Source organism: Temnothorax americanus, unplaced genomic scaffold, assembly GCF_048541705.1.
Source record: "Temnothorax americanus isolate GAGA-0224 unplaced genomic scaffold, ASM4854170v1 Scaffold2, whole genome shotgun sequence".
NCBI lineage: Eukaryota > Metazoa > Arthropoda > Insecta > Hymenoptera > Formicidae > Temnothorax > Temnothorax americanus.
The window spans coordinates 5,427,259-5,452,941 of record NW_027509338.1 but is presented as its reverse complement, the minus strand read 5'-3'; the positions used below and the strand labels follow the sequence as shown (position 1 = coordinate 5,452,941).

General features: G+C 28.7%; 7 protein-coding genes and 1 long non-coding RNA gene across 17 annotated transcripts; 7 read left to right on the top strand and 1 right to left on the bottom strand.

Annotated features, from left to right (window-relative positions):
* The first annotated feature begins 865 nt into the window (after positions 1 to 865).
* On the top strand, positions 866 to 3,482 carry LOC143897073 (odorant receptor 13a-like). Of its 2 annotated transcripts, XM_077405393.1 has the most exons (6): positions 866 to 1,131; positions 1,378 to 1,732; positions 2,069 to 2,299; positions 2,377 to 2,490; positions 2,977 to 3,132; positions 3,293 to 3,482. In XM_077405393.1, exons 1-6 carry the CDS (start codon positions 875 to 877, stop codon positions 3,341 to 3,343), a joined length of 1,164 nt encoding a protein of 387 aa, XP_077261519.1. In that variant the 5' UTR covers positions 866 to 874; the 3' UTR covers positions 3,344 to 3,482. The 2 variants fall into 2 exon arrangements, with proteins under 2 accessions (XP_077261519.1, XP_077261520.1); XM_077405394.1 differs by lacking the exon at positions 2,377 to 2,490.
* Positions 984 to 23,744, bottom strand: LOC143897104 (uncharacterized). 3 transcript variants are annotated; one of them, XR_013256843.1, is made up of 8 exons: positions 23,608 to 23,744; positions 23,227 to 23,337; positions 22,894 to 23,123; positions 13,651 to 13,800; positions 13,019 to 13,145; positions 12,386 to 12,738; positions 1,532 to 1,601; positions 984 to 1,099 (listed from the first exon to the last, which is right to left on the bottom strand). It is a non-coding gene; the product is annotated as an uncharacterized LOC143897104 (long non-coding RNA). The 3 variants fall into 3 exon arrangements; XR_013256845.1 differs by lacking the exons at positions 22,894 to 23,123; positions 23,227 to 23,337; positions 23,608 to 23,744 and adding an exon at positions 20,820 to 20,869; XR_013256844.1 differs by lacking the exons at positions 984 to 1,099; positions 1,532 to 1,601; positions 23,608 to 23,744 and adding an exon at positions 10,219 to 10,351 and having other exon boundaries at positions 23,227 to 23,477.
* On the top strand, positions 3,642 to 7,469 carry LOC143897080 (odorant receptor 13a-like). Of its 3 annotated transcripts, none has more exons than XM_077405408.1 (6): positions 4,167 to 5,170; positions 5,376 to 5,544; positions 6,056 to 6,286; positions 6,364 to 6,477; positions 7,023 to 7,178; positions 7,333 to 7,469. In XM_077405408.1, exons 1-6 carry the CDS (start codon positions 4,917 to 4,919, stop codon positions 7,381 to 7,383), a joined length of 975 nt encoding a protein of 324 aa, XP_077261534.1. In that variant the 5' UTR covers positions 4,167 to 4,916; the 3' UTR covers positions 7,384 to 7,469. The 3 variants fall into 3 exon arrangements, with proteins under 3 accessions (XP_077261533.1, XP_077261534.1, XP_077261532.1); XM_077405406.1 differs by having other exon boundaries at positions 4,208 to 5,170; positions 5,376 to 5,730; positions 7,333 to 7,468; XM_077405407.1 differs by lacking the exon at positions 6,364 to 6,477 and having other exon boundaries at positions 3,642 to 5,170; positions 5,376 to 5,730.
* LOC143897081 (odorant receptor 13a-like) lies at positions 8,251 to 11,462 on the top strand. Its single transcript, XM_077405409.1, has 6 exons — positions 8,251 to 9,123; positions 9,393 to 9,747; positions 10,114 to 10,344; positions 10,417 to 10,530; positions 11,034 to 11,189; positions 11,339 to 11,462. The coding sequence occupies exons 1-6, from the start codon at positions 8,870 to 8,872 to the stop codon at positions 11,387 to 11,389; spliced, it is 1,161 nt and encodes a 386-aa protein (XP_077261535.1). The 5' UTR covers positions 8,251 to 8,869; the 3' UTR covers positions 11,390 to 11,462.
* Positions 12,375 to 15,288, top strand: LOC143897067 (odorant receptor 10-like). 2 transcript variants are annotated; one of them, XM_077405383.1, is made up of 6 exons: positions 12,375 to 12,631; positions 12,865 to 13,219; positions 13,557 to 13,793; positions 13,867 to 13,980; positions 14,192 to 14,347; positions 14,505 to 15,288. In XM_077405383.1, the coding sequence occupies exons 1-6, from the start codon at positions 12,375 to 12,377 to the stop codon at positions 14,553 to 14,555; spliced, it is 1,170 nt and encodes a 389-aa protein (XP_077261509.1). In that variant the 3' UTR covers positions 14,556 to 15,288. The 2 variants fall into 2 exon arrangements, with proteins under 2 accessions (XP_077261509.1, XP_077261510.1); XM_077405384.1 differs by lacking the exon at positions 13,867 to 13,980.
* LOC143897070 (odorant receptor 13a-like) lies at positions 15,325 to 18,564 on the top strand. 3 transcript variants are annotated; one of them, XR_013256833.1, is made up of 8 exons: positions 15,332 to 15,810; positions 15,973 to 16,327; positions 16,631 to 16,861; positions 16,937 to 17,050; positions 17,580 to 17,735; positions 17,882 to 18,073; positions 18,146 to 18,228; positions 18,357 to 18,558. XR_013256833.1 is itself a non-coding variant. In XM_077405387.1 (6 exons), the coding sequence occupies exons 1-6, from the start codon at positions 15,554 to 15,556 to the stop codon at positions 17,930 to 17,932; spliced, it is 978 nt and encodes a 325-aa protein (XP_077261513.1). In that variant the 5' UTR covers positions 15,325 to 15,553; the 3' UTR covers positions 17,933 to 18,564. The 3 variants fall into 3 exon arrangements, 2 of the variants coding, with proteins under 2 accessions (XP_077261513.1, XP_077261512.1); XM_077405387.1 differs by having other exon boundaries at positions 15,325 to 15,810; positions 15,973 to 16,141; positions 17,882 to 18,564; XM_077405386.1 differs by having other exon boundaries at positions 15,333 to 15,810; positions 17,882 to 18,558.
* LOC143897074 (odorant receptor 22c-like) lies at positions 18,718 to 21,816 on the top strand. Its single transcript, XM_077405395.1, has 6 exons — positions 18,718 to 19,501; positions 19,761 to 20,115; positions 20,450 to 20,680; positions 20,766 to 20,879; positions 21,391 to 21,546; positions 21,696 to 21,816. Exons 1-6 carry the CDS (start codon positions 19,245 to 19,247, stop codon positions 21,744 to 21,746), a joined length of 1,164 nt encoding a protein of 387 aa, XP_077261521.1. The 5' UTR covers positions 18,718 to 19,244; the 3' UTR covers positions 21,747 to 21,816.
* On the top strand, positions 23,034 to 25,597 carry LOC143897078 (odorant receptor 10-like). 2 transcript variants are annotated; one of them, XM_077405403.1, is made up of 6 exons: positions 23,034 to 23,287; positions 23,454 to 23,685; positions 24,215 to 24,445; positions 24,521 to 24,634; positions 25,143 to 25,298; positions 25,410 to 25,597. In XM_077405403.1, exons 1-6 carry the CDS (start codon positions 23,034 to 23,036, stop codon positions 25,458 to 25,460), a joined length of 1,038 nt encoding a protein of 345 aa, XP_077261529.1. In that variant the 3' UTR covers positions 25,461 to 25,597. The 2 variants fall into 2 exon arrangements, with proteins under 2 accessions (XP_077261529.1, XP_077261527.1); XM_077405401.1 differs by having other exon boundaries at positions 23,454 to 23,808.
* The last annotated feature ends 86 nt before the right edge of the window (positions 25,598 to 25,683 follow it).

Sequence of the window (25,683 nt, the reverse complement as noted above, 5' to 3'; positions counted from 1 at the left end):
GTAACTATAAATAAATTTTTGTTTCTTATATATTATTATTATAATTTACATTCTTACTTGAAAAGATATATAACTGCAGAGTGTGTTAAAGATTTAAAAGATTATATGGCATATGTATACAAGTTTGCGTAGACTTATCTATTGTTTTTTTAATGTTATTTTTTATTGTATTTTTGTATTTTTTACTCTTAACATCTATAATATTTTCAATTGAAAACTTTTTATTATCAAAATATATTTCATAATCAAGTCTTGCACAGTAACATTTTCTGAAATATTAAAAGTAATTACTCGTTATTATACGATTCAGTCCCAGTCAGAGTTTTGCTATTCTTCTTTCGCACTATATTTCTTTAAAGATCAGCGGTTGAACTACACGATATAATTCCATTCGTGTAGAATACCTAATCTGTAATTACCATTGCTTTGTCGTGCGTTTAACAATTTTCGCAATTGGTAGTAAGAAACGCGACATTTATCTTTTTTCGATGAAATTATATTTCCAAGAGGTATAAGGTTGCAAAAAAAAACGTAGTTAAAGCAAAGATAGCTGTTTTCTTCTTCTATGATTATGTATGCAATATGTCTCTGTAACATCATGGTTGAAATACACTTCATGTCTTTCTGACATAGACTGTTAATAAAATTTTAAAATGTACGTACAAATAATGAGTTCTGTCTCGGCTTCTATCTCATTGTATTACGCGACATATAATAGCGATTGATCCATGTTCACCTGAGTGGGGATGCACCGGTGTGGGGATGGACTTGGAGAGACGAACCATGCAATCTTATTTCCTTCTGAACTAGAGTACCGAACAAATGTGCTGAGACTAATATCTCTATTTCTAAATATATTCAAAATTATTTGCAAATGGTGATCACGAGTACCGTTAGCCCGATGCTGATAATTGGTCTTCGATTCTTTGGTTTTTGGCCGGGTGTATCACATTCTACCATTCATTGGCTGAGCTTCATGTCGAGCATGCTGATTATACAGTACTTCCAATATTTGTACATATTCACTCATCTGAAGATCAGCGAGTTAACAAATCTTGTTGACAGTTTGATGGTGACTTTAGTTTACAGCTTGACATTTCTGAAATTGATTGGTCTGTGGATACATCGGCGGTAAGATAATCATAATGTAATATACTACGTTATAATTCAATCTTGCTAAATCGTCGTGTTCGAGAAATAAGATTGTCCTTCAGTTTCTTAACATAAATTCGTAATTCTGTTTTTCCTAACTAGAATAGCCGACTTGAATATCATTATTTAAATCTTATACAACATTAATTTCAAGAAAAAAATAAATATTATTTATATTTATAAGAATCTGACTAAAAAATAACGTATTGAAGTAACGTATTGCAGAGTTCTTCATAAAATTTTGGTGGATATGGATAATGATTGGCGCGAGTGCATCAACGTCGATCAGCATTTACATATAATGACAATCAAAGCTAACGTATCACATTTCTGCTCTAACGTCTTGTTAAGCATTAATACGATCGGTTCGGCACTTTACCTCTTAGGCGATGACGTAGTTCATTTTATATTTCCAACCGAAGATTACAACGTTACTACACGGCAGCTTCCTATAAAGATACAATTTCCCTTTGAAACTCAACAATCGCCGATATTTGAATTTTTCGTTGTATCAACATTTTTACATGGGATGTTACAAGTATGGTCGATCGCTATTCTAAATGGATTGATCATTACTTTGGTACTTCATATTGGATATTTGTTATTTTCAGTGTTTATTAATTTTTTACGCAATATAACAATTTACATATAAACTTAAGCGTAAACATTATTCCATGGAAATTTTATATTCATTAATTTTCAGAATTTTGTTACGCGTGACACACAAATACATGTTAGATTTTTATATTAGAAATTTTATAATTTATTGTCAGCGTCAAGAGTATATATATATATATATATATATATATATATATATATTTATTTTACTATGAAATAATATAAATTAAATATATTATGTAAAATTTTTACATACGTGTATAACAATAATTTTTGCAAAAATTTAAGTATATTATAGGTGCACCATGTAAGCGGACAAGTTGATGTAATATGTCAAGAATTCAGAAATATTTCCAGGACTACTCTTTTGTATGGATCTTCCCTATCTTCGTTTGGAATATTGGTCAAGAGGCATAACAGAATCATTTCATTTTCCGATAACATCGAAGAACTCTTCTCCTTCATTGCGCTAATGCAAGTTGTTTGGAATACACTAGTTATTTGTTGTCTAGGATTTATTATTATACTTGTAAGTACTGTAATAAATATACAATAGATGTTGTTATATATTTCATGTATTTCTATCTTTGTCATTTATTGAACTAGTCAATTCATAACGAAACTGGTGTTTTTGCGTTAATGAAAACTATGATTGCTTATTTGGCTATAACAATGGAGGCCTTTATTATTTGCTTTGCCGGTGAATATCTTAGTTTTAAAGTAAGTATTCGGAAGAGTGATTAATCATAAAGTTTTGAATACGTTTACGCTGATTTAATGATAGAAATTTATGCCATTGTGTTTAAATAAAAATATATTAATATGTTGCAAGGCAATATAAAATATTATTTAAGCTAATCAATTTTAAGTAAATAGAAATGTTTTTTATTTTAAAAAAGATTTATTTTACCAACATGTAAATATCTTTTAAAGTACTAACAACATATCTGCCATAATAAAACATATAAATTTATGTATTATAAGATATTTATCACTTAATAGTTTATTGTAAATACAAATAAATTTTCTATAATACTTAAATAAAAAGAGTAATGGAATCAGTGAAGAATTTATAATAATGTTACTACAATATTTTCTCGATATCGGTAATAATCTACTGGAGAAATCTTTTTAAAAAAGTTACATATGGATGAAAACAAATATAAAAAAGCCATTATATTTGATAGTATTTGCATCATTTTTTAGGGTAAATCAATTGCCAGAGCAACATACGAGACGCCATGGTATGATATGCCGTCAAAACAAAATAAAATTATAATATTTATATTGATGAAATCACAAAAGCGACTGGCAATCACGGCGGGAAAAATGATGGATATGTCGTTCGAAACCTTTACAAGTGTAATTTAAAACATTTTTCAATCATCTATTTATTAAGAGACAAATTCATTTTACTGAATTAATTTTGAAACTGCTACGACATGTGTCTTTATAGATAAATATAATTTACAGATTTAACTTATACATATATGTTTAATATTTATTACTTGTGTTTTTTTAGATTATGAAAGCGTCAGTATCATATGTATCAGTTTTGTATGCTATGTTATGATATGAACAAAATCACAAGGTATCTATTTTCTGAAAGTATATTACGTAGTTGAAATAAGCCGCAAAGTTAAAATAAGTTAGAAATATTGAAAATAAATTAATAATTAAATCAATATTGTTGGTTAATAATAATTGTTGTTTCATAATAAAGAGTTAAAAATTCACAAATTTAAATTACTATGTATAAAAGTATTTATGTATAATAATGTTTTATTTCTCGCGTATGATATTATTAATATATTTTATCTTCGTAAAAAAGATACGTAAATGCAAACGTTTCGGACATTGACTTTTTCCTTAAAAAAATCGCATACTCTGTTTATATTTCTTATTTTGTATATTTTGTTGCTTATATATATACATTCGTACTAGACGTAATATCCTCAATTGCAAATATCCTACTTTAAAAATTCTTTTCAACAACGAGTTTCTTGCAATAAAGCCTTGTGTCCACTGTGCTAGAAATTGCTCCGAGATCTCGGACGGAGAAAGAATTAACCAATTGCATTGGTCAATCAGCCAAATTGTTTAAATGTGATTGGTCAGTTCTTCCTCCGTCCGAGATCTCGGAGAGATTTCTAGCATCAAGGACATAAGGCTTAACACTTTTTGAATTAAAAAAAATTACCCATTATTACATCACCAGTTAGAAAGTTGAGTTGTCCTTCCCTCATCATATTTCTTCAAAGATCAGAAATTTAATTAAAAAGGTTATGTATAGTTGCAGAGTGCACAAAAGAAATTTATTATATTGACGTTCCACTAGAGACTAAAGGACCATGTGGCATATACAGTGTGTATAACTTTATTTATTAATATTTTAATATCATTTTTTATTATATTATTATTGTATATTTAACTTAACATTTATAATATTTCACACTGCAAACTTTTCATTATCAAAATTTATTTTATGATCAAGTTTTGCACAGCAACTTATCCTGAATCATAAAATGTAATTACTCGTTATTATATACGATTCAGTCCCAGTCAGAGTTTTGCTATTCTTCCTTCACTGTATTTCTTTAAAGATCGGAGGTTGAAATATACGATATAATTCCATTCGTTTATAATACCTAATGTAATTACAATTGCTTTGTCGTGCGTTTAATGATTTTTGCGATTGGCAGGAAACATGGTGAACATTTGTTTCTTTTCGATAGGATTATATTTCCGAGAAACAAGGTTGCAAAAAAATAGTTGAAGCATAGATAGCTGTTTTTTCTTCTGCAATATCTATACAATGTTCTTGGAAATGTTACATGGTTGAAATGCACTTTAAGTTTTTCTGACATAGACTGTTAATGAAATTTTAAAATGAGCATACAAATAATGAGTTCTGTCTCGGTTTTTGTCTCGTTGTACTACGGGACATATAATAGCGATTGATCCATGTTCACCTGAGTGGGGATGCACCGTGTAGGGACGCATCGTGTGGGGATGAACGTGAAATAACAGACTATGCCATCTTATTTCCTTCTGAACTAGAGTGCCGAACAAATGTGCTGATAAACTAGTATCTCTATTTCAGAGTATCTTTATTACATTAAATATTCAAGAATATTTTGCAAATAATGATCACGAGTACCGTTAGTCCGACGCTGATAATTGGTCTTCGATTTTTCGGCTTTTGGCCGGGCGTATCATATTCTACCATTTATTGGCTAAGTTTTATGTCGACTATGCTGATTATGCAATACTTCCAATATTTGTACATATTTAATCATCTGAAGATCAGCGAGTTAACAAATCTTGTTGACAGTTTGATGACGACTTCAATTTACAGTTTGACATTTCTGAAATTGGTTATTCTGTGGATACATCGTCGGTAAGATAATGCATACTACGTTACATAAATTCTTAATCTTGTTTTCCGACTGGAAGTGGCCGAGTTATAATATCATCGTCTAAATCAAATTTCAAACATTGGAATATAGAACATTAAGTAATTTTAATATAGAAAATAAATATTAATTATTTACATATTTATAAAAATTTGACTAAAAATACCATATTGATGTAACTTATTGCAGAGTCTTTCATACAATTTTGGCGGATATGGATAATGACTGGCGCGAGTGCATCAACGTTGATCAGCATTTACATATAATGACAATCAAAGCTAACATATCACATTTTTTTTCTAGTAGTTTATTGAGCTTTAATGCGATCGCTTCGGCATTTTATCTTTTAGGCGACTACGTAATTCGTTTTATATTTCTAACCAAAGATTATAACGCCACTTTAAGGCAGCTTCCTATGAAGATACAATTTCCTTTTGAAACACAACAATCGCCGATGTTTGAATGTTTCGTTGTATCACTATTTTTACATGCGATGTTACAAGTATGGTCGATGGCTATTCTAAATGGATTAATCTTTGCTTTGGTAATGGCATATTTCTTATTTTCAGTTTTTAATAATTTTTATATAGACTAATTTACATAAACTTATAAACGTAAACGCTATTATATGGAATTTTTACATTAATAAATTTGCAGAATTTTGTTACATAACACAACACTTGCTAATATTTGTTACACTACTGTATTAGAAATTTAGAAATCTATTGTCAGCGTCAAGACTATATGCGTACATATTACAGTAAAAAAAATAATATAAATATTAAATATATTATATGTATTATAAAAACATCAAAATTTTTTTTACATGCAATAATTATAATTTTTGCAAAAATTCAAGTATATTATAGGTGCTCCATCTAAGCGGACAAGTTGATATAATATGTCAAGAGTTCAGAAATATTTCCAGGACTATTCTTCAGTATGGATCTTCCCTATCTTCATTTGGAGTATTAGTCGAGAGGCACAACAGAATTATTTCATTATCTGAGAACATCGAAAAAATCTTCTCCTTTATTGCGTTAATGCAAGTTGTTTGGAACACATTATCCATTTGTTGTCTAGGATTTATCATCATAATTGTAAGTACTGTGATAAATATGCAATAGTCGTTGATATATGTTTTATGTATGTCTATTTTTTTCGTTTATTGAACTAGTCAATTCATAATGAAACTGGTGTTTTCGCGTTAGCGAAAACCGTGATTGCTTATTTTTCCATAATAATGGAAGTCTTTTTCATTTGCTTTGCCGGTGAATATCTTGGTTTAAAAGTAAGTATTCAGAAATGATTAATCATAAATTTTTTAATACAATGACGCTGACGTAATAATAGATATGTGTATAATGCTGATTTTTTGAATAAAAATACAATTATGTTGTAATGTAATATAAAAAAAGAGTCACGGTGTCGGTTTCGCTCCGCGTGTATTTGGCGCGAGACACTACCGTGTCTTTTGATATTATTTTTAAGCTAATCAATTTTAATTAAATAAAAATATTTCTTATTTAAAAGTAAATTTATTTTACAAACATGTGAAAATCTTGGAAGTACTAATCATATATCTGCCATAATAAAATATAAAATATATACATTTATAAATTATAAGATATTTATCACTTAACAGTTTATTATAAGCACAAAATTTTTTATAATATTTAAATAAAAATAGAAACAGTAAAGAATTTTTGATAAATTTACTACAATATTTTCACGATTGGTAAAAATACCGCAAAAATCTTTTTCTTTTAAATAAGTGAAATGAATAATGATGAATATAAAAAAAGCTGGCACATTGACAGTATTTACATTTTCTAGGGCAATTTAATTGCTAGGGCAACATACGAAACCCCATGGTATGATATACCGTCAAATCAAAGTAAAATTATAATATTTATATTGTTGAGATCACAAAAACGACTGGCAATCACGGCAGGGAAGATGATGGATATGTCATTTGAAACTTTTACAAGTGTAAATTTTTAAATTATTAAATTATTAAAGACAAATTTTTATTTCACTTATTTAATTTTAGATGTGCTTCGACATGTGTTTCGACATGTGTATGTGTATAGACAAATGTAATTTGTAGATCTAACGTGTATAATATTTTACTTGTGTTTTTTAGATTATGAAAGCGTCAATATCATATATATCAGTTTTGAACGCTATGTATTGATATTAACAAAATTGCGTAGTATCTATTTTCTGATATTATATATAGGTATATCACGTAGTTAATGTAAACCATAAAGTAAAAAAAAGTTAAATATATTGATAATAAATTAACAATTAATATAATATTATAAGTTAATAATTGTTCAATAATTAAAAGTAAAAAAATTACACAAACTTAACTTACTGTATAATATATAAAAGTATGTGTAAATGCTGTTTTATTTCTCGTGTGTGTGCTATTACTATTATATTTTATCTTTATAACAAAGATACGTAGATATAAACGTTTCGGATACTGACTATTTCCTAGAAAATCGTATACTATGTTTATATTTTTTATTTTGTACATTTTGTTCCTTACATTTGTACTAGACGTCTATAATATCCTCAATTGCAAACATCCTACTTTTTAAATTTTTTCAATTAATTAGTTTCTTGCAATAAAGTCTTGCATTGGTCAATTGGCCAAATTGCTTAAACATGATTGGTTAATTCTTTTTTTGTCCAAAATCTCGGAGCGATTTCTAGCATTGTGGACACAAGGCTTAGCACCACCTAAATTAAAAAAAAAATTACTCGTTATTACATCCCCAATAGAAAGTTCAGTTGTCCTTTCGCGCGTCATTATATTCCTTTAAAGATCCAAAGTTCAATTAAAATGGTTATGTAGTTGCAGAATGCATAACAGAAATTTGTTATTATATTGACGTTCTACTAGGGACTAAACGGTCATGTGGCATATACAATTTGTATAACTTTATTTATTAAACTTTTAATGTCATTTATATATTATTGTATTATTATATATTTAACTTAACATTTATATTATTTTACATTGCAAACTTTTCATTATCAAAATTTATTTTATGATCAAGTTTTGCACAGTAACTTATCCTAAATCATAAAATGTAATTACTCGTTATTATACGATTCAGTCCCAGTCAGAGTTTTGCTCTTCTTCCTTCACTGTATTTCTTTAAAGATCGGAGGTTGAAACATACGATATAATTCGATTCGTTTAGAATACCTAATGTATAATTATAATCGCTTCGTCGTGCGTTTAATGATTGTTACGATTCTCAGGAAACGCGGTAGACATCTGCTTCTTTTCGATAGAATTATATTTCCAAGAGACAAGTTTGTAAAAAAGTAGTTGAAGCATATGGATAGCTGTTTTTTCTTCTGCAATATCTATACATTGTTCTTGGAAATGTGTTATACATGGCTGAAATACACTTTATGTTTTTCTGACATAGACTGTTAATGAAATTTTAAAATGAGCATACAAATAATGAGTTCTGTCTCGTACTACGCGACGTATAATAGCGATTGATCCGTGTTCTCCTGAGTGGGGACGCATCGTGTGGGGATGAACTTGGAGAAACGGACCATGCAATCTTATTTCCTTCTGAACTAGAGTGCCGAACAAATGTGCTGAGACTGAGTATCTCTATTTCTAAATATATTTAAGATTATTTGTACACAAAATGATCACAAGTACCGTTAGTCCGACGCTGATAATTGGTCTTCGATTTTTCGGCCTTTGGCCGGGTGTATCATATTCTGTCATTTATTGGCTGACTTTTATGTCGAGTATACTGATTATACAATACTTCCAATATTTGTACATATTTAATCATTTAAAGATCAGCGAGTTGTCAAATCTTGTTGACTGTTTGATTGTGAATTTATATTATAGTTTGACATTTCTGAAATTGGTTATTCTGTGGATATATCGTCGGTAAGATAATCTAATACCAATATGCTACGTTATATTTCAACCTTGTTGAATCGCCATGTTTGAGAATTAAGATTGTTCTTTATTATCTTAGTATAAATTCTTAGTCTTATTTTCCAACTGAAAGTGGCCGACTTAATATCATCATCTAAATTATATTTTAAACATTGGAATATTGTACATTAATTAATCTTAACGAGAAAATAAATATTAATTATTTAAATATTTATAAAAATCTGACTAAAATAACGTACTAATATAACGTATTGCAGAGTCTTTCATACAATTTTGGCGCATATAGAAAATGACTGGCGCGAGTGCATCAGCGTCGATCAGCATTTACATATAATGACAATTAAAGCTAACATATCGCATACTTTCTCTAACGGTTTATTGAGTTTTAATGTGATTACTGGGATATTTTACTTCTTAGGCGACTACGTAATTCGTTATATATTTTTAACCGAAAATTATAACGTCACTTTACGGCAGCTTCCTATGAAGATACAATTTCCCTTTAAAACTCAACAATCACCAATGTTTGAATTTCTCGTTGTATCACTATTTTTACATGCGATGTTACAAATATGGTCAATGGCTACTCTAAATGGATTAATCTTCACTTTGGTAATTTATATTGCATATTTGTTATTTTCAGTTTTTATTAATTTTTATGTAACAGAACGGTTTCTGTAAACTTATAAGCGTGAACGCTATTGTATGGAATTTTTACATTAATTAATTTGCAGAATTTTGTTACATTTCTGATGCACGCAAATACATGTTACATTTCTGTTTTAAAAATTTTGAAATTTATTGTCAACGTCAAGAGTATATTACACAGTGAAATAATATAAATTAAATGTATTATGTAAAATTTTTATTTTATCTATGTATTTTATCATTTATTGTATCTCTGTATTGAAAACATAAAAATTATTTTTACATACATGTAATAACTATAATTTTTGCAAAAATTTAAGTATATTATAGGTGCATCATGTAAGCGGACAAGTTGATATAATATGTCAAGAGTTCAGAAATATTTCCAGGACTACTCTTCAGTATGGATCCTCCCTATTTTCGTTTGGAATATTGGTCGAGAGGCATAACAGAATCCTTTCTTTATCCGAGAACATCGAAAAACTTTTTTCCCTTGTCGCGTTAATGCAAGTTGTTTGGAGTACATTAGTCATTTGTGGTCTAGGATTTATCATCGTAATTGTAAGTACTGTAATAAATATGCAATAGTTGTTGTTATATGTTTTATGTATGTGTATTTTTTTATTGAACTAGTCTATTCATAATGAAACTGGTGTTTTCGCGTTAGTGAAAACCATGTTTGGTTACTTTGCTATAATAATGGAAGTCTTTTTCATTTGCTTTGCCGGTGAATATCTTGGTTTTAAAGTAAGTATTCGAAAAAAAATAAATTACCATAAATTTTTCAATATAATTACGCTAATATAATAATAGATATATATATATATATATATATATATATATATATATGATATTGTTAAATATAAATATATAGATTAATATGTTACAATGAAATATAAAATATTATTTAAGCTATTCAATTTTATTTAAATAGAAATATTTTTTATTAAAAAAAAATTTATTTTACAAACATAAAAATCTTTAAAAGTACTGATAACGTATCCATGCTATAATAGTATTTAAAAATTACATAACATTTATTAATTAATAGTTTATTATAGTTACACAATTTTTTATAATATTTAAATAAAAATAGAAACGGAATAGTAAAGAATTTTTGATATATTTACTACAATATTTTCACGATTGATAAAAATGCCGCAAAAATCTTTTTCTTTTAAATGAGTGAAATGGACAATGATGAATATAAAGAAAGCTAGCATATTGATAGTACTTGCATCATTTTCTAGGGCAATTTAATTGCTAGGGCAACATACGAAACGCCATGGTATAATATGCCGTCAAATCAAAGTAAAATTATAATTTTTATATTGTTGAGATCACAAAAACGACTGGCAATCACGGCAGGGAAGATGATGAATATGTCATTTGAAACTTTTACAAGTGTAAATTTTTAATGTTTCAAATTATCAAATTATTAAAATATAAATTTATTTTACTTATTTAATTTTGGATCAATGTGTGCTGCGACATGTGTATAGATAAATATAATTTGTAGATCTAACATGTATAATGTTTTACTTGTGTTTTTTAGATCATGAAAGCGTCAGTATCATTTATATCAGTTTTGAACGCTATGTATTGACATCAACAAATTCGCGTAGTATCTATTTTCTGAAATCATCACGTAGTTAACGTAAACTTTACTACCGTAAAGTAAAGAGAAGTTAAATACATTAATAAGAAATTAATAATTAATATAGTGTAAGTTAACAGTTGTTTAATAAGAGTCAAGAAATTACATAAAATTAAAATACTGTATATAAAAGTATGTGCAAATACTGTTTTATTTTGTGTGTGTGCTATTACTATAATATTTTTACTTTTTAAAACAGCTGGAAACTTCATCGGGCGTTTTGGCCATTGAATTTTATTAGAAAATTGCATACTGGGTTTGTATTTTGTGTATTTTGTTAGATATATATTTGTAACTAGACTTCAATAATGTCCTTAATTGTAAACTTCCTACTTTTTAAATTTTTTAATTAAACTAGTTTCTTGCCATAACACTTTTTGAATTATTAAAGAAAATTACTCGTTATTATATCCCCAGCCAGAGAATTCTGTTCTCCCCTCATCATATTTCTTCAAAGACCAGAAGTTTAGTTGCATGAACACAATTTATTTTCCCTTGCATGGAATATCCAATACATGTATAATCACCATGGTCGCGCATTTAATGATTCTCGTGAATGGTAGAAAATGTGATAAACATGACCACATTTCTTGTCTGTAATATTGCACTGTCAAAGAAAAATGATTGCAAAAGCGCAGCATTTTTTTTTGCTTTAGCTGCAGTACAATATCTATGTATGTTACTTTACGGTCGGAGTACACATTCTCAGAGTGCTTATGGGATATTAAAGTAATGAGTTTTTTTTCGACTCATCGTTGTACTATATGCGACATATAATAGCGATTGATCCAAGTGTGTTTGAGTGGGGACGCACTCGTGTGGGGGATGCACTTGGGAAAACGGACGGTGCTCCTCATTTCCTTCTCAACTAGAGTAGAGAACAAATGTGCCGGAACTGATTTTTATTTTCTTACGTTTTTAAAGTTATTTACGAATGATAATCACATCTAGTGTTAGTCCAGCGCTGAGAGTTGGCCTTCGATTTCTTGGCATGTGGCCGAATGATTCATACGGTACCATTTATTGGCTGAGTTTTACGTTGAGCCTGCTGATTATGCAGTACTTCCAATATTTGTATGTACTTGATCATTTGAAGATGAGCGAATTGTCAAATCTCGTTGACGGTCTGATTGTGACTCTAGATTATAGTTTGATGTTGTTTAAAATAACCAGTCTGTGGGTGCATCGTCGGTAAGACATTATATCTGTGTGGAGCGGTTTAGCTTTGCTCTGTAACCGTATTTAAGAAATAAAAACCTCTCTCCATTTTTAAGCGCTTATTATTGATCTAATTCTCCCTGCAATCATAATATTATTCAAATCTTAGCTCCAACATTAAAACATATAATATCAGTTGTTTCACGAAAAAAAATAAATAACGCATCTATTTGAGACATATGACGAATTAAAGTAACATATTGCAGAGTTTTTCATCAAATCCTGGCCGATATGGATAATGATTGGCGCGAGTGCATCAATATCGATCAGCATTTGTATATGATGACAATCAAAGCGAATATGTCGCATTTAATCTCTAATGCTTTATTGAGTTTTAATGCGATGGTTGCGGTACTTTACCTCTTAGGCGATTACGTAATTCATTCCGTATTCCTAACTGCAGATTACAATGACACACTACGTCAGCTTCCTATAAAGATATATTTGCCCTTTGAAACTCAACAATCGCCGACGTTTGAATTTCTCGCTGCAACATTAATTTTACATGTGACGATAAATTCATGCATAATCGCTATTCTAAATGGATTAATCTTGACATTGGTAACTTATATTCGTATATATGTACATATTAATTTCTTAATGATTTTTTATGTATCTCATGTGTTGTAACGTAAAGACGTACAAACTTACTCTTACATTAAAATGTTTTTGTAGTTTGTAGAATTTTGTTTTAGAAAAGTTATAAAGTATAATTAATGCCAGAAATGTTAGAAAAATTTATAATAGTTTTTTTATACAACAAATTTGTAATTATTGAATATATTATTTAAAAATAATATATTTAATTGTATAATTGCATTTGAAATACATTTTTTTTTAAATAAATGTTCTTAATATGTAGTAATTATAATTTTTTTTAAATTTAAGTCTATTTTAGATACTTCACGTAAGCGGACAAATTGATATAATGTGTCACGAAATCAGAAATGTATCTAACAATAAATCTACCCTTCTTCGTGAATCTTCCGTACCTTTATTTGGAATGTTGATCGAGAGGCATAATAAAATCATTGCATTCTCCAAAAACATCGAATCACTTTTCTCCTTTATTGCATTAATGCAAGTTGTTTGGAATACGTTAGTTATTTGTTGTCTAGGATTTGTCATCATAATTGTAAGTACTGTAATACATATTCGGTAATTAATATTATATGTATTCAATTATTTTTTATAATTTATTGAATTAGTCTATTCATAATGAAACTGGGATTTTTGTGTTTGTGAAAACTATTTCTGGTTACTTCGTTATAATGATTGAAGCCTTTGTCTTTTGCTTTGCCGGAGAATATCTTACCTTGAAGGTAAATATTCGAAATGATTAATCGTATATACACAATCTTTTAATAAGATAATTATATTAACATAGTGGTGGAAATACATAACTGTTTTCTAATAAGAATATTTCAGTATTCTTGAAAGAAACTTTACCTGTGCTATAAATACTTTGGATAAATAAGACATAAATTAAAAAAAAAACGCTGTTGCACTTGACATTACTTATATCGTTTCCAGGGTAAATTAATTGCTAACGCAATATACGAAACGATGTGGTATGATATGCCGTCAGGTCAAAATAAAATTATAATATTCATAATAATGAGATCTCAAAAGCGACTGACGATTACGGCAGGAAAAATGATGGATATGTCATTCGAAACTTTTACAAGTGTAATCTTCAAAATCTTTGGATTACTTAATTATAAATAGACAAGTTTATTTTATTTATACTTATTTAATTTTGGGTATACACTAATGCGACATATATCCTTTATGCATGAATATGCGTTGTAGAGATCAACTTAATTTCCAAACTTTTATTTTTTAGATGATGAAGGCATCAGCATCATACGTATCTGTTCTGAATGCTATGTATTGACAAAAAAAAACGCGGTATACATGTGCTGAAATGATAACGTAATAATTATAAATCAATAAGTTAAAATAAATTGATAATAAAGGCGATTAATAAATTAATAAAGGTCATTTATCACTAGTTAATGAATTACACAAATTAAAATAGTATTTAATAAAATTGTAAATAATTTTTTTCGTATGTTATTGTTAAGTTACGTTTAATTTTAATTAAAAAAAACTATTTGGAATTGCTACTGATTGCGTTCAACACGCTTCGACTATTAACCCTTTATTAGAGCTCGCACATTCGTTTATAAACATTTATTTTGTTGCGTGCATTTGTAACAAAACATTAATGAATTTTTAATCGCATTCTTATTATTTTTCAAATTTATTACATAAGCAATTTTTGCATTATAATACTTCCTGTATTATTAAAAAAAAAATTATTGACCATTACATGATTTGACTTGAGTCGGTTGTTGCGTTTTCCCTTTATTTTATTTCTTTATTAAAGACCAGAAGTTGAACACTGCACAAAGAACTGCACGACGAACATAATTCGGTTTCATTTGCTTAGAATATTTTATGTCATCATTATCGTTCTGTCGAGCATTTTATAATTTTCATAATTGGTAAAATACGCGGTAGATGTGCTTTTTGTCGACGTAGTGTTGCGTTGAGACAAGAGACAAAAGCAAGAAGAAAAGTTTGCAAAAAAAGCTGCCGCGCAGCAAGCTGCTTTTCCTGTTACGTTAGCTCTTGGTCAAAGAATACATTGCGAGACTGTTCATGGAATTATAGCATTTTCAAATAATGAGTTTGGTCTCAACTTCTGTATCGTTGTACCACGCGACATATAATAGCGATTGATCCATGTTCGCCTGAGAGGGGACGCACCTTGTGGGGATACACTTGGAAAAAAGGACAGTGCGTTCTCATTTCCCTTTCAACTTGAGCACCGATTACATGTGCTGAAACTAATTATTATTTTCGTAAAGTATCCAAAATTATTGGCGAATGACTATCACAAGTACCATTAGTCCAGCCGTGATAATTTGTCTTCGATTCTTTGGCCTTTGGCCCGGTGTATCATATTCCATTATTAATTGGCTGAGTTTTCTGTTGATCATGCTGGTTATACAATACTTTCAATATTTGTACATATTTGATCACCTGGAGATCAACGAGTTGTCAAATCTTGTTGACGGTTCGGTTGTGACTTTATATTACAGTTTGACAATTTTTAAATTGACTAATCTGTGGATACATCGTCGGTAAGATATAATGTAATATATGTGTCAACTCTTTGCTAAATCACCGTGTTCGAGAAATAAGTTTGCCCTTCAGTTTTTTAACAACAATAATTAATTTAAAAAGAAATGTATTGTTAATATCTATAAAAATTTAAAATAACATATGGAAGTAACGTATTACAGAGTCCTTCATCAAATTTTGGCGGATATGGATAATGATTGGCGCGAGTGCGTCGATGTCGATCAGCATTTGCATATAATGACGATCAAAGCTAATGTATCATATATCTTCTCTAACGGTTTATTGAGCTTGTGTACGATCGCGACAGCACTATTCCTTTTCGGCGACTACGTAATTCGTTTTATATTTGTAACTGAGCATTACAATGATACTGTATGGCAGTTTCCTATAAAAATACAATTTCCATTTGAATACACACAATCGCCGATGGTTGAATGTCTCGTTATAGCAGTATCTTTACATGTGATATTACATGTTTGCATGATTAGTATTCTGAATGGATTTATCTTTACTTTGGTAACTCATATTGCATATTTGTTATGTTGAGTTTTTATCAATTTTTAATATGACAGTACGATTTATACAAACTTATTAAACGTAAACGCTATTGCGTAAAAGTTTTACATTAAATAATTTGCAGAGTTTTATTACTTATGACACAATTTACACAAATATATGTTACGTTTTTGTATTAGATATTTTAAATTTTATTGTGATCGAGTGTTGAGATTATTACATTTATTGTATTTTTGTACCGAAAATATTCAAATTTTACACGCAATAATTATAATTTTTTACAAAAATTTAAGTATATTATAGGTGCTCCATCTAAGCGGCCAAGTTGATATAATATGTCAAGAGTTCGAAAATATTTCCAAGAATATTCTTCTTCATAGATTTTCTACACCTTCATTTGGAATGCTGATTGAGAAGCATAATAAAGTCATTTCATTTTCCGAAAACATCGAACAACTATTTTCCTTTATCGGATTAATGCAGGTTGTTTGGATTACCTTAGTTATTTGCTGTCTTGGATTTGTCTTGATAATTGTAAGTACTATAATAAATATGGAATGGTGTTGTCATATATTTCATTTATTCTATTTTTGTTGTTCATTGAGCCAGTCTATTCACAATAAAACTGGTGTTTTCGCATTAGTGAAAACCATGATTGCTTATCTTGCCATAGCAATGGAAGTCTTTATGATTTGTTTTTCCGGAGAATATCTTAGCTCCAAAGTAAGTATCCAAAAGTAATTAATCATGAATTTTTTATCACATGATATTTATGCCGATATAATGATAGAACTGTATGACATAGTTCTTTTAATAAAGATATATTAATATGTTGCAGTGTGTGTGTGTGTGTGTGCGTGTGTGCGTGTGCGTGTTTGTGTGTAAAATTTAAAATATTATTTATGTTAATTAATTTTAAGCAAAAAGAAGTTTTTCTTATTTTAAAATAATGTATTACAAATATATAGATATTTTTAGAAATACTAACAACATGACTGCTATATTAAAATTATATCTAAAAATTATAAAATTTTTATTAATTAATAGTTTATTATAAATATAAAACTTATTATATTTTTTAATAACAATAGAAATAGAATCAATGAATAGTATTTTTTATTTTGTTACTATAATATTTTTACAATGCCAAAAATAATACTGGAAAAATCTTTTCTTGCTAAACGAATTAAACAGATAAAAATGAATATAAAATATCGTCGTTATATTTGACAGTATTTGCATCATTTTTTAGGGCAAATCAATTGCCAGGGCAACATACGAGACGCCTTGGTATGATATGCCGTCAAATCAGAGTAAAATTTTAATATTCATAATGATGAGATCGCAAAAGCGACTGGCAATCACGGCGGGGAAAATGATGGATATGTCATTTGAAACTTTTACAAGTGTAAATTTTAAAATTATTAAATTATTAAAAGACAAATTTATTTAAACTTAATTAATTTTGGATCTGCTGCGACATGTATTTGTTATGGATAAATTAATTATAATTCATAGATCTAACTTGTATAATTTTTTACTTGTGTTTTTTAGATTATGAAAGCGTCAGTATCATATGTATCGGTTTTGTACGCTATGTATTGAGATCAACAAACACGCATTATCTATTTTCTGAAATTATCAAGTAGTTAATATAAGCTGTAAAGTTAAAGCAAATTAAAAATATTAATAATTAATAATTAAATAAATAATGTTAGTTTATATTTATTATTTATTAATTAAAAGGTGAGATAAAAAGCTAATCAAATCTATCTCTTTTTGATGTGTTTATAATGGAGCTGTGATATAATAGTATAGTTTTAGCTGTTAGCTGAGATGAACCGTTTCCACAAAAATAAGAGAGAAAAAAAATTATTGTTATCTTCAAGTTCTGCAAAATGGTATGTTGGAAAGTGTCTGTGTAAAAAACTTTAATTCATCATTTATACAATGATTTGAGGAAGTATCCATAAAAATTTTTTGAATATATGTGAATGATGATAAAACTTTTGATTATAATTTACCCTAGATTTTTAACGAAATTAACACAACATGGTGCAATTGTCATGCTGGCCCAATTCTTCATAAGGAACAATTTTCTATAGTCGATGAAAGCGTAGAAATAGAAAATAGATAATCCTCGGAGATGTTTTCGAGCATTAACTCCATATTAGAGAATCGCGTATTCAGTTTGTATGGGTATATTTTGTTGGGTATAGACATAAAAATATATTTGAAACTGTAAAATCCTTAATAACATCTCCAATTAAAAACTTTTACTTTTGAAATTTCTTCCTCAAACGAGTTTTTTACATTCCCGGAATCATTAAAGAAAATTATTCATCATTATATCCCCTATCCAGTGAGTTCTACCCTCGCATTATCTCTTTAAAGACTAGAAAGTTGAGCTGCACGGTGAACTGCACGACAAACATAATTCGGTTCCATTTGCTTAGAATATTTTATGTCATCACTATCGTTCTGTCGAGCATTTCATGATTTTCATAATTGATAGGATACGCGGTAGATATGTTTTTTTGTCGATGTAATTGCGTTGAGACAAGAGACAAAAACAAGAAGAAAAGTTTGCAAAAAAAGCTGACGCGCAGCAAGCTGCTTTTCCTGTTACGTTGGCTGTATATTATCGTTGTTATTTCTTGGTCAAAGAATACATTGCGAGACTGTTCATGGAATTATAGAATTTTCAAATAATGAGTTTGGTCTTAACTTCAGTATCGTTGTACCACGCGACATATAATAGCGATTGATCCATGTTCACCTGAGAGGGGACGCACCCCTTGTGCGGATACACTTGGAGGAACGGACAGTGCGCTCTCATTTCCCTTTCAACTTGAGTACCGATCACATGTGCTGAAACTAATTATTATTTTCATACATTTTCCAAAATCAAAGGCAAATGACAGTCACAAGTACCATTAGTTTAGCCGTGATAACTTTTCTCCGATTTTTTGGCTTTTGGCCGGGTGTGCCATATTCCACCATTTATTGGCTGAGTTTTATGTTGAGCATATTGGTTACACAATACTTCCAATATTTATATGTATTTGATCACCTGAAGATCAGCGAGTTGTCGAATCTTGTTGACTGTTTGATTGTGACTTTATATTACAGTTTGACATTTCTTAAATTGACTAATCTGTTTATACGTCGTCGGTAAGATAATGTAATATACGACGTAATATTTCAATTTTACTAAATCGCCGTGTTCGAGAAATAAGATTATCCTTCGGTTTCTTAACATACATTTTCAGTCTGATTTTTCCTGACTGAAGGTGCCTTAAAATATCATCATATTACTTTAAATATTAGAATGTAAAACATTAATTGAGATTTGAAAAGAAATATTATATATATATATATATATAATATTTATAGAAATTAAAAATAACAATATGGAAGTAACGTATTACAGAGTTCTTCATAAAATTTTAACGGATATGGGTGATGATTGGCGCGAGTGCGTCAATGACGATCAACATTTGCATATAATGACGATTAAAGCAAATGTGTCGCATTTCTTCTCTAACGGTCTCTTGAGCTTTACAATGATCGTGGCAACATTTTACGTTTCTGGCGACTACATAATTCGTTTTATATTTGTAACTGAGCATTACAATGATACTGTACGGCAGCTTCCTATAAAGATACAATTGCCTTTTGAAGCTGAACAATCGCCGATGTTTGAATTTCTCGTTATAGCAATAACTTTACAAGTGATGTTACATAGTGGCATGATTAGTATTCTGAATGGATTGATCTTTATTTTGGTAACTCATATTGCATATTTGTTATTTTTTTCAGTTTCATTTATAAATAAAAATTTACACAAACTAATAAACGCTATTGCATAAAAGTTTTACATTAATTAAATTGTAGACTTTTGTTACATGTCACACAACACACATAAATACATGCTACATTTCTGCATTAGAAAATTTAAAATTTATTGTTAATGTTAAGAGTATAGTATATTTTACAGTTATGTAATATTAATTAAACATATTATGTAAGATTATTACATTTATTGTATCTTTGAGAAAATATTTAATTTTTTTCACAGGCAATAATTATAATTTTTGCTAAAATTTAAGTATATTATAGGTGCTCCATCTAAGCGGACAAATTGATATAATATGTCAAGAATTTAGAAATATTTCCAAGAATACTCTTCTTCATAGATCTTCCATACATTCGTTTGGAATGCTTATCGAGAGGCATAACAGAATTCTTTCATTTTCTGAGAACATGGAAAAACTCTTCTCCTTGTTCTCGTTATTGCAAATTTTTTGGAATACAGCAGTTGTTTGCTGTCTTGGTTTTGTTTTCATAATTGTAAGTATGGTAATATGTATACATATATATAATGGTTGTTGTCATATATTTCATTCATTTCTATTTTTATCGTTTATTGGACCAGTCTATTCACAATGAAACTGGTGTTTTCGCATTAGTGAAAACCATGTTTACTTACCTTGCCGTAGCAATGGAAGTCTTTATGATTTGCTTTTCCGGAGAATATCTTAGCTCCAAAGTAAGTATCCAAAAGTGATTAATTATAAATTTTTTATCGATATAATGCCGATATAATGATAGAACTGTATGACATAGTTCTTTTAATAAAGATATATTAATATGTTGCAGTGCGTGTGTGTGTGCGTGTGTTTGTGTGTAAAATTTAAAATATTATTTATGTTAATTAATTTTAACAAACAGAATTTTTTTATTTTAAAATAAGAAATGTATTACAAACATATATAAATATCTTTAGAAATACTGACAACATGACTGCTATAGTAAAATTATATCTAAAAATTATAAAATTTTTATTAATTAATAGTTCGTTATAAATATAAAACTTATTATATTTTTAAATAACAATAGAAATGGAATCAATAAATAGTTTTTTTATTTTGTTATTATAATATTTTTACAATGTCAAAAATATTAACTGGAAAAATATTTTCTTGCTAAACGAATTAAACAGATGAAAATGAACATAAAATATCGTCGTTATATTTGACAGTATTTGCATCATTTTTTAGGGCAAATTAATTGCCAGGGCAACATACGAGATGCCATGGTATGATATGCCGTCAAATCAGAGTAAAATTTTAATATTCATAATGATGAGATCGCAAAAGCGACTGGCAATCACGGCGGGGAAGATGATGGATATGTCATGTGAAACTTTTACAAGTGTAAATTTTAAAATTTTTAAATAATTAAATTATTAAAAGACAAATTTATTTAAATTTAATTGATTTTGGATCTGCTGCGACATGTGTTTGTTATGGATAAATATAATTTATAGATCTAACTTGTATAATTTTTTACTTGTGTTTTTTAGATTATGAAAGCGTCAATATCATATGTATCGGTTTTGTACGCTATGTATTGAGATCAACAAACACGCATTATCTATTTTCTGAAATTATTAAGTAGTTAATATAAGCTGTAAAGTTAAAGCAAATTAAAAATATTAATAATTAATAATTAAATAAATATTGCTAGTTTTCATTTGATATTTATTAATTAAGCGGCGATAAAAGCTAATCAAAAATCTATCTTTCTTTGATGTGTTTATAATGGAGCTGTGATGATAGTATAGTTCTAGCTGTTAGCTGAGATAAAACGTTTCCAAAAATAAGAGAGAAGAAAAATTATTGTTATCTTCAAGTACTGCAAAATGGTATGTTGGAAAGTATCTGTGTAAAAAAACCTTAATTTATCATTTATACAATGATTTGAGGAAGTATCTATAAAATTTGTTGAATATATGTGAATGATGATAAAAACTTTTGATTATATTTTACCCAAGGTTCTTAACAAAATTAACACTATATGGTGCAATTGTCATGCTAGGCCAATTCTTTATAAGGAACGATTTTCTATAGTCGAATGCCTAGAAATGGAAAATAGATAATGCTCGGATGTGTGTGTGGTTTTCGAGCATTAACCCCATATTAGAGAATCGCGTATTCAGTTTGTATGGATATATATTTTGTTGTGTATAGACGTATTTTAAACTATAAAATGCTTAATAACATCTTCAATTAAAAACTTTTTACTTTTAAAATTTCTTCCTCAAGCGAGTTTTTTTTACATTCCCGGAATCATTAAAGAAAATTATTCATCATTATATCCCCTATCCAGTGAGTTTTACCCTCGCATTATCTCTTTAAAAACCAGAGGTTGAACTGCACGAATATAATGCAGTTCCGTTCGCTTAGAATATTTAATACGTAATTACCGTCGTTCCGCTGTTGGTTGAATGATTGTTGCGATGTATAGAACGTAATAAACATTTGTTTCTTTTAGATAGAATCGCGTTGCCAAGAGACAAGATGACAAAGAAAAAAAGGAACTGACAATTGCGCATGGAGTTGTTCATTGAGCGTTCAAGTCTGATATCTTTGTTACTTTGCGGGTATTATACGTTGTTAGACTACCAATAGAATTACAGGATGTCCATATGAATAATGAGCTCTATCTCGATTTGCTGTTATACCATACGCGATGCATAATAGCGATTGATCCATATTTACTCGAGTGGGGATGCACCGCGTGGGGTTGCTCTTCAGAAAACTGTTAGTGCTCTTTCAGTTCTTTCTCAAACCCAAGTGCCGGATAGAATGTTCCGACACTGATCTTCGGTTCCTCGCGATCTCGGTATTTTTTACGAATAATGGTCACGAGTACTGTCAGTCCAGTGCTGAAGATCGGCCTTCGATTGCTTGATATGTGGCCGGATGTGTCGTATTCCATCCCCTATTGGCTAATTTATATATTTAGCATACTGATCGTACAGTACTTCCAATATCGATACGTATTCGAGCACTTCAAGATTAGTGAGCTCTCGAATCTCGTTGACAGCTTACCCGCGACTTTAGACTACAGTTTGACGCTTTTTAAATTAATCAGTCTTTGGATACATCGTCGGTAAGATGTTGTGTGCACTGCAAACGTCAGTTTCAATCTCCAATCTCGCCCTGTTTGAGACAGACAAATTTTATATTAGTATATCTTATATATTAGTTTCTTAATACGTGTTCCTTAATAAGCTAAACGTATCGTAATTCTATCTAATCCTAGAAACACGTTGCAGTGTCATTCATCAACTCGTGGCCGATATGGACAACGACTGGCACGAGTGTGTCAATAATGATCGACATTTGTATGTGATGACAATCACAGCCAATATATCGCATTTCTATTCTAATATTATGTTAAGTATTAATACGATTTCTGCGGTGTTTTACCTTTTGGGTGATTACGCAATTCGTTTTGTGTATCTATCTGGATATTACAATGTTACCTTGCGGCAGCTTCCAATCAAGGTACAATTTCCCTTCGATACTCAACAATCGCCGAATTTTGAGCTGCTGGTTGTAATTCTATTTCTACATGTAATGTTGAATGCGTGCACGCTTAGTATTGTAAACGCATTAATTTCTACTCTAGTAAGTCTCACCTTATAAATTATTGTTATTATTGCAATTATTAACAATAATATACTTTCTCACAAAAGTTGTTTAACAGCATATGATGTTAGTACAGATCTGAGAACATCAAAATTACACTTTGTCTATAGATATGTAAAATTTAGTTAGGTACGAATTATGATGTGTCATATAAACTTAATTTGATACGATAAGGTTTTATATTAGTGTAAAATAAATTTAATAATTAATTAATTAAATATCACTTATAAACGCACTTACATTTGGTTTTTTCTTTATACCAAGCACGAATTTTTAAATAAAATATTTCTTAAACTTCTAATATCTGGTAATAAAATATTTCTGATACTTTTAATATTTGAAAACTATAAAAATTTAAATATATGTATATACATGTATATTTTAGGTGTTTCACGTAAGTGGACAAATCGATATATTATGTCAAGAATTCAAAACTATTTCCGGAAAAACTTTTTCTTATAAAACTTGCACATCTACATTAGGTACATTGATTGAAAGGCAGAACAGAGTTTATGTATTTTCCGAAAATATTGAGAAACTTTTCTCCTTTATTGCGTTAATGCAAGTTATTTGGAATACATTAGTTATTTGCAGTCTAGGATTTATTATCATAATTGTGAGTATTTCAGTAAAAATATGCTGTGATCAATATTAAAGTTAATTTATTCGGTCTTATTGTTTACCAAAATAGTCGTTTTATATTGAGACCAGTGTCATTACGATAGTAAAAACTATTCTTACTTATTTTGCTGTGATAATGGAAGTTTTCATCTTATGCCTTGCTGGAGAGTATCTTAATCTAAAGGTTAGTAAAATATGAAAATTATTAACTACAGGTATGTCATTTTTTTTAATGTAATCTGATTACATTTACCTTACAAAATATTTGCGAGGTAAACACATTACAATGTCTATAAGGAAATTTGTACAGTTTTCAAATATAAAATAATATAAAAATTATTATAAGCCCAAAACTAAGCTAATTAATTAGTCGTTTATTGCTAGTATGAGACTCCTTTTATTCTAGAAATAAAAATAATGTAAACAATTTTTTATAACATATATTATTATTTTCACTTGTATTCTAAACAATGCTACTTGATGGTACATTGCTTTTATCATTTATATATATAAACGGTGTATATTTTTTTATTTTAATTTATTTCACTTTTGTACAATAATATAAAATAATAAAAATAACGAGAAAAGATATTGTCGTTTATACAAAGAAGGTTTTCACATATAATATTTAATTGAATAAAAAAAAACGGAAAATACCGTTTTGTCTTTGATATTTTCTGCATTATTTTCAGGGCAAATCAATCGCCGATGCAGCGTACGAATCATTGTGGTACGATTTACCGTCAAATCAGGGGAAAACGGTAACATTTGTAGTAATGAGATCTCAAAAGCAACTGATGATCACAGCAGGAAGAATTACAAACTTATCTTTGGAAACTTTCACGAATGTAAGTATTTGAAATATTTTTTTTGGACAGTTAAATAAAATCTTTTAACATTCAATAAAAATATATGCGCGCGCGTTTGTAAATTAATTTTCAAATTTAAATTTTTTTTAGATTATAAAGGCATCAGCATCATACGTATCTGTCTTACACGCGATATATTGATATTAACAAATAGTAATTTGTTGAAATCACAATGTTATTATTAGTATAAAATCTTAATGTAGAATAACTGTTATTGATAATTAAACTGTTTTCAACAAATTTATAATCTTAAATTATTGTTTTAATATAAAATTTATAAATTACATTAGAAGAATATTACATTTAATTTTAATTTAAATATTTATATTTCTCTTTTGCTTATTTTTAATCTATTATAATTATA

What these genes read in the sequence shown, in the direction of transcription:
- LOC143897074 (XM_077405395.1), top strand. Translation starts at nt 19,245, where the DNA reads ATGACAGTCACAAGTACCATTAGTTTAGCCGTGATAACTTTTCTCCGA. An exon ending in ATGGATTGATCTTTATTTTG is followed by an intron (nt 20,116 to 20,449) that starts GTAACTCATATT and finishes AGTATATTATAG; the next exon opens with GTGCTCCATCTAAGCGGACA. An exon ending in GAGAATATCTTAGCTCCAAA is followed by an intron (nt 20,880 to 21,390) that starts GTAAGTATCCAA and finishes ATCATTTTTTAG; the next exon opens with GGCAAATTAATTGCCAGGGC.
- LOC143897073 (XM_077405393.1), top strand. Translation starts at nt 875, where the DNA reads ATGGTGATCACGAGTACCGTTAGCCCGATGCTGATAATTGGTCTTCGA. An exon ending in TAGGATTTATTATTATACTT is followed by an intron (nt 2,300 to 2,376) that starts GTAAGTACTGTA and finishes TTATTGAACTAG; the next exon opens with TCAATTCATAACGAAACTGG. An exon ending in CGTTCGAAACCTTTACAAGT is followed by an intron (nt 3,133 to 3,292) that starts GTAATTTAAAAC and finishes GTGTTTTTTTAG; the next exon opens with ATTATGAAAGCGTCAGTATC.
- LOC143897070 (XM_077405386.1), top strand. Translation starts at nt 15,554, where the DNA reads ATGACTATCACAAGTACCATTAGTCCAGCCGTGATAATTTGTCTTCGA. An exon ending in ATGGATTTATCTTTACTTTG is followed by an intron (nt 16,328 to 16,630) that starts GTAACTCATATT and finishes AGTATATTATAG; the next exon opens with GTGCTCCATCTAAGCGGCCA. An exon ending in TTGGATTTGTCTTGATAATT is followed by an intron (nt 16,862 to 16,936) that starts GTAAGTACTATA and finishes TCATTGAGCCAG; the next exon opens with TCTATTCACAATAAAACTGG.
- LOC143897067 (XM_077405383.1), top strand. Translation starts at nt 12,375, where the DNA reads ATGATAATCACATCTAGTGTTAGTCCAGCGCTGAGAGTTGGCCTTCGA. An exon ending in TAGGATTTGTCATCATAATT is followed by an intron (nt 13,794 to 13,866) that starts GTAAGTACTGTA and finishes TTATTGAATTAG; the next exon opens with TCTATTCATAATGAAACTGG. An exon ending in CATTCGAAACTTTTACAAGT is followed by an intron (nt 14,348 to 14,504) that starts GTAATCTTCAAA and finishes TTTATTTTTTAG; the next exon opens with ATGATGAAGGCATCAGCATC.
- LOC143897081 (XM_077405409.1), top strand. Translation starts at nt 8,870, where the DNA reads ATGATCACAAGTACCGTTAGTCCGACGCTGATAATTGGTCTTCGATTT. An exon ending in TAGGATTTATCATCGTAATT is followed by an intron (nt 10,345 to 10,416) that starts GTAAGTACTGTA and finishes TTATTGAACTAG; the next exon opens with TCTATTCATAATGAAACTGG. An exon ending in CATTTGAAACTTTTACAAGT is followed by an intron (nt 11,190 to 11,338) that starts GTAAATTTTTAA and finishes TGTGTTTTTTAG; the next exon opens with ATCATGAAAGCGTCAGTATC.
- LOC143897078 (XM_077405401.1), top strand. Translation starts at nt 23,034, where the DNA reads ATGGTCACGAGTACTGTCAGTCCAGTGCTGAAGATCGGCCTTCGATTG. An exon ending in AGTCTTTGGATACATCGTCG is followed by an intron (nt 23,288 to 23,453) that starts GTAAGATGTTGT and finishes AACACGTTGCAG; the next exon opens with TGTCATTCATCAACTCGTGG. An exon ending in ACGCATTAATTTCTACTCTA is followed by an intron (nt 23,809 to 24,214) that starts GTAAGTCTCACC and finishes TGTATATTTTAG; the next exon opens with GTGTTTCACGTAAGTGGACA.
- LOC143897080 (XM_077405406.1), top strand. Translation starts at nt 4,917, where the DNA reads ATGATCACGAGTACCGTTAGTCCGACGCTGATAATTGGTCTTCGATTT. An exon ending in ATTCTGTGGATACATCGTCG is followed by an intron (nt 5,171 to 5,375) that starts GTAAGATAATGC and finishes AACTTATTGCAG; the next exon opens with AGTCTTTCATACAATTTTGG. An exon ending in ATGGATTAATCTTTGCTTTG is followed by an intron (nt 5,731 to 6,055) that starts GTAATGGCATAT and finishes AGTATATTATAG; the next exon opens with GTGCTCCATCTAAGCGGACA.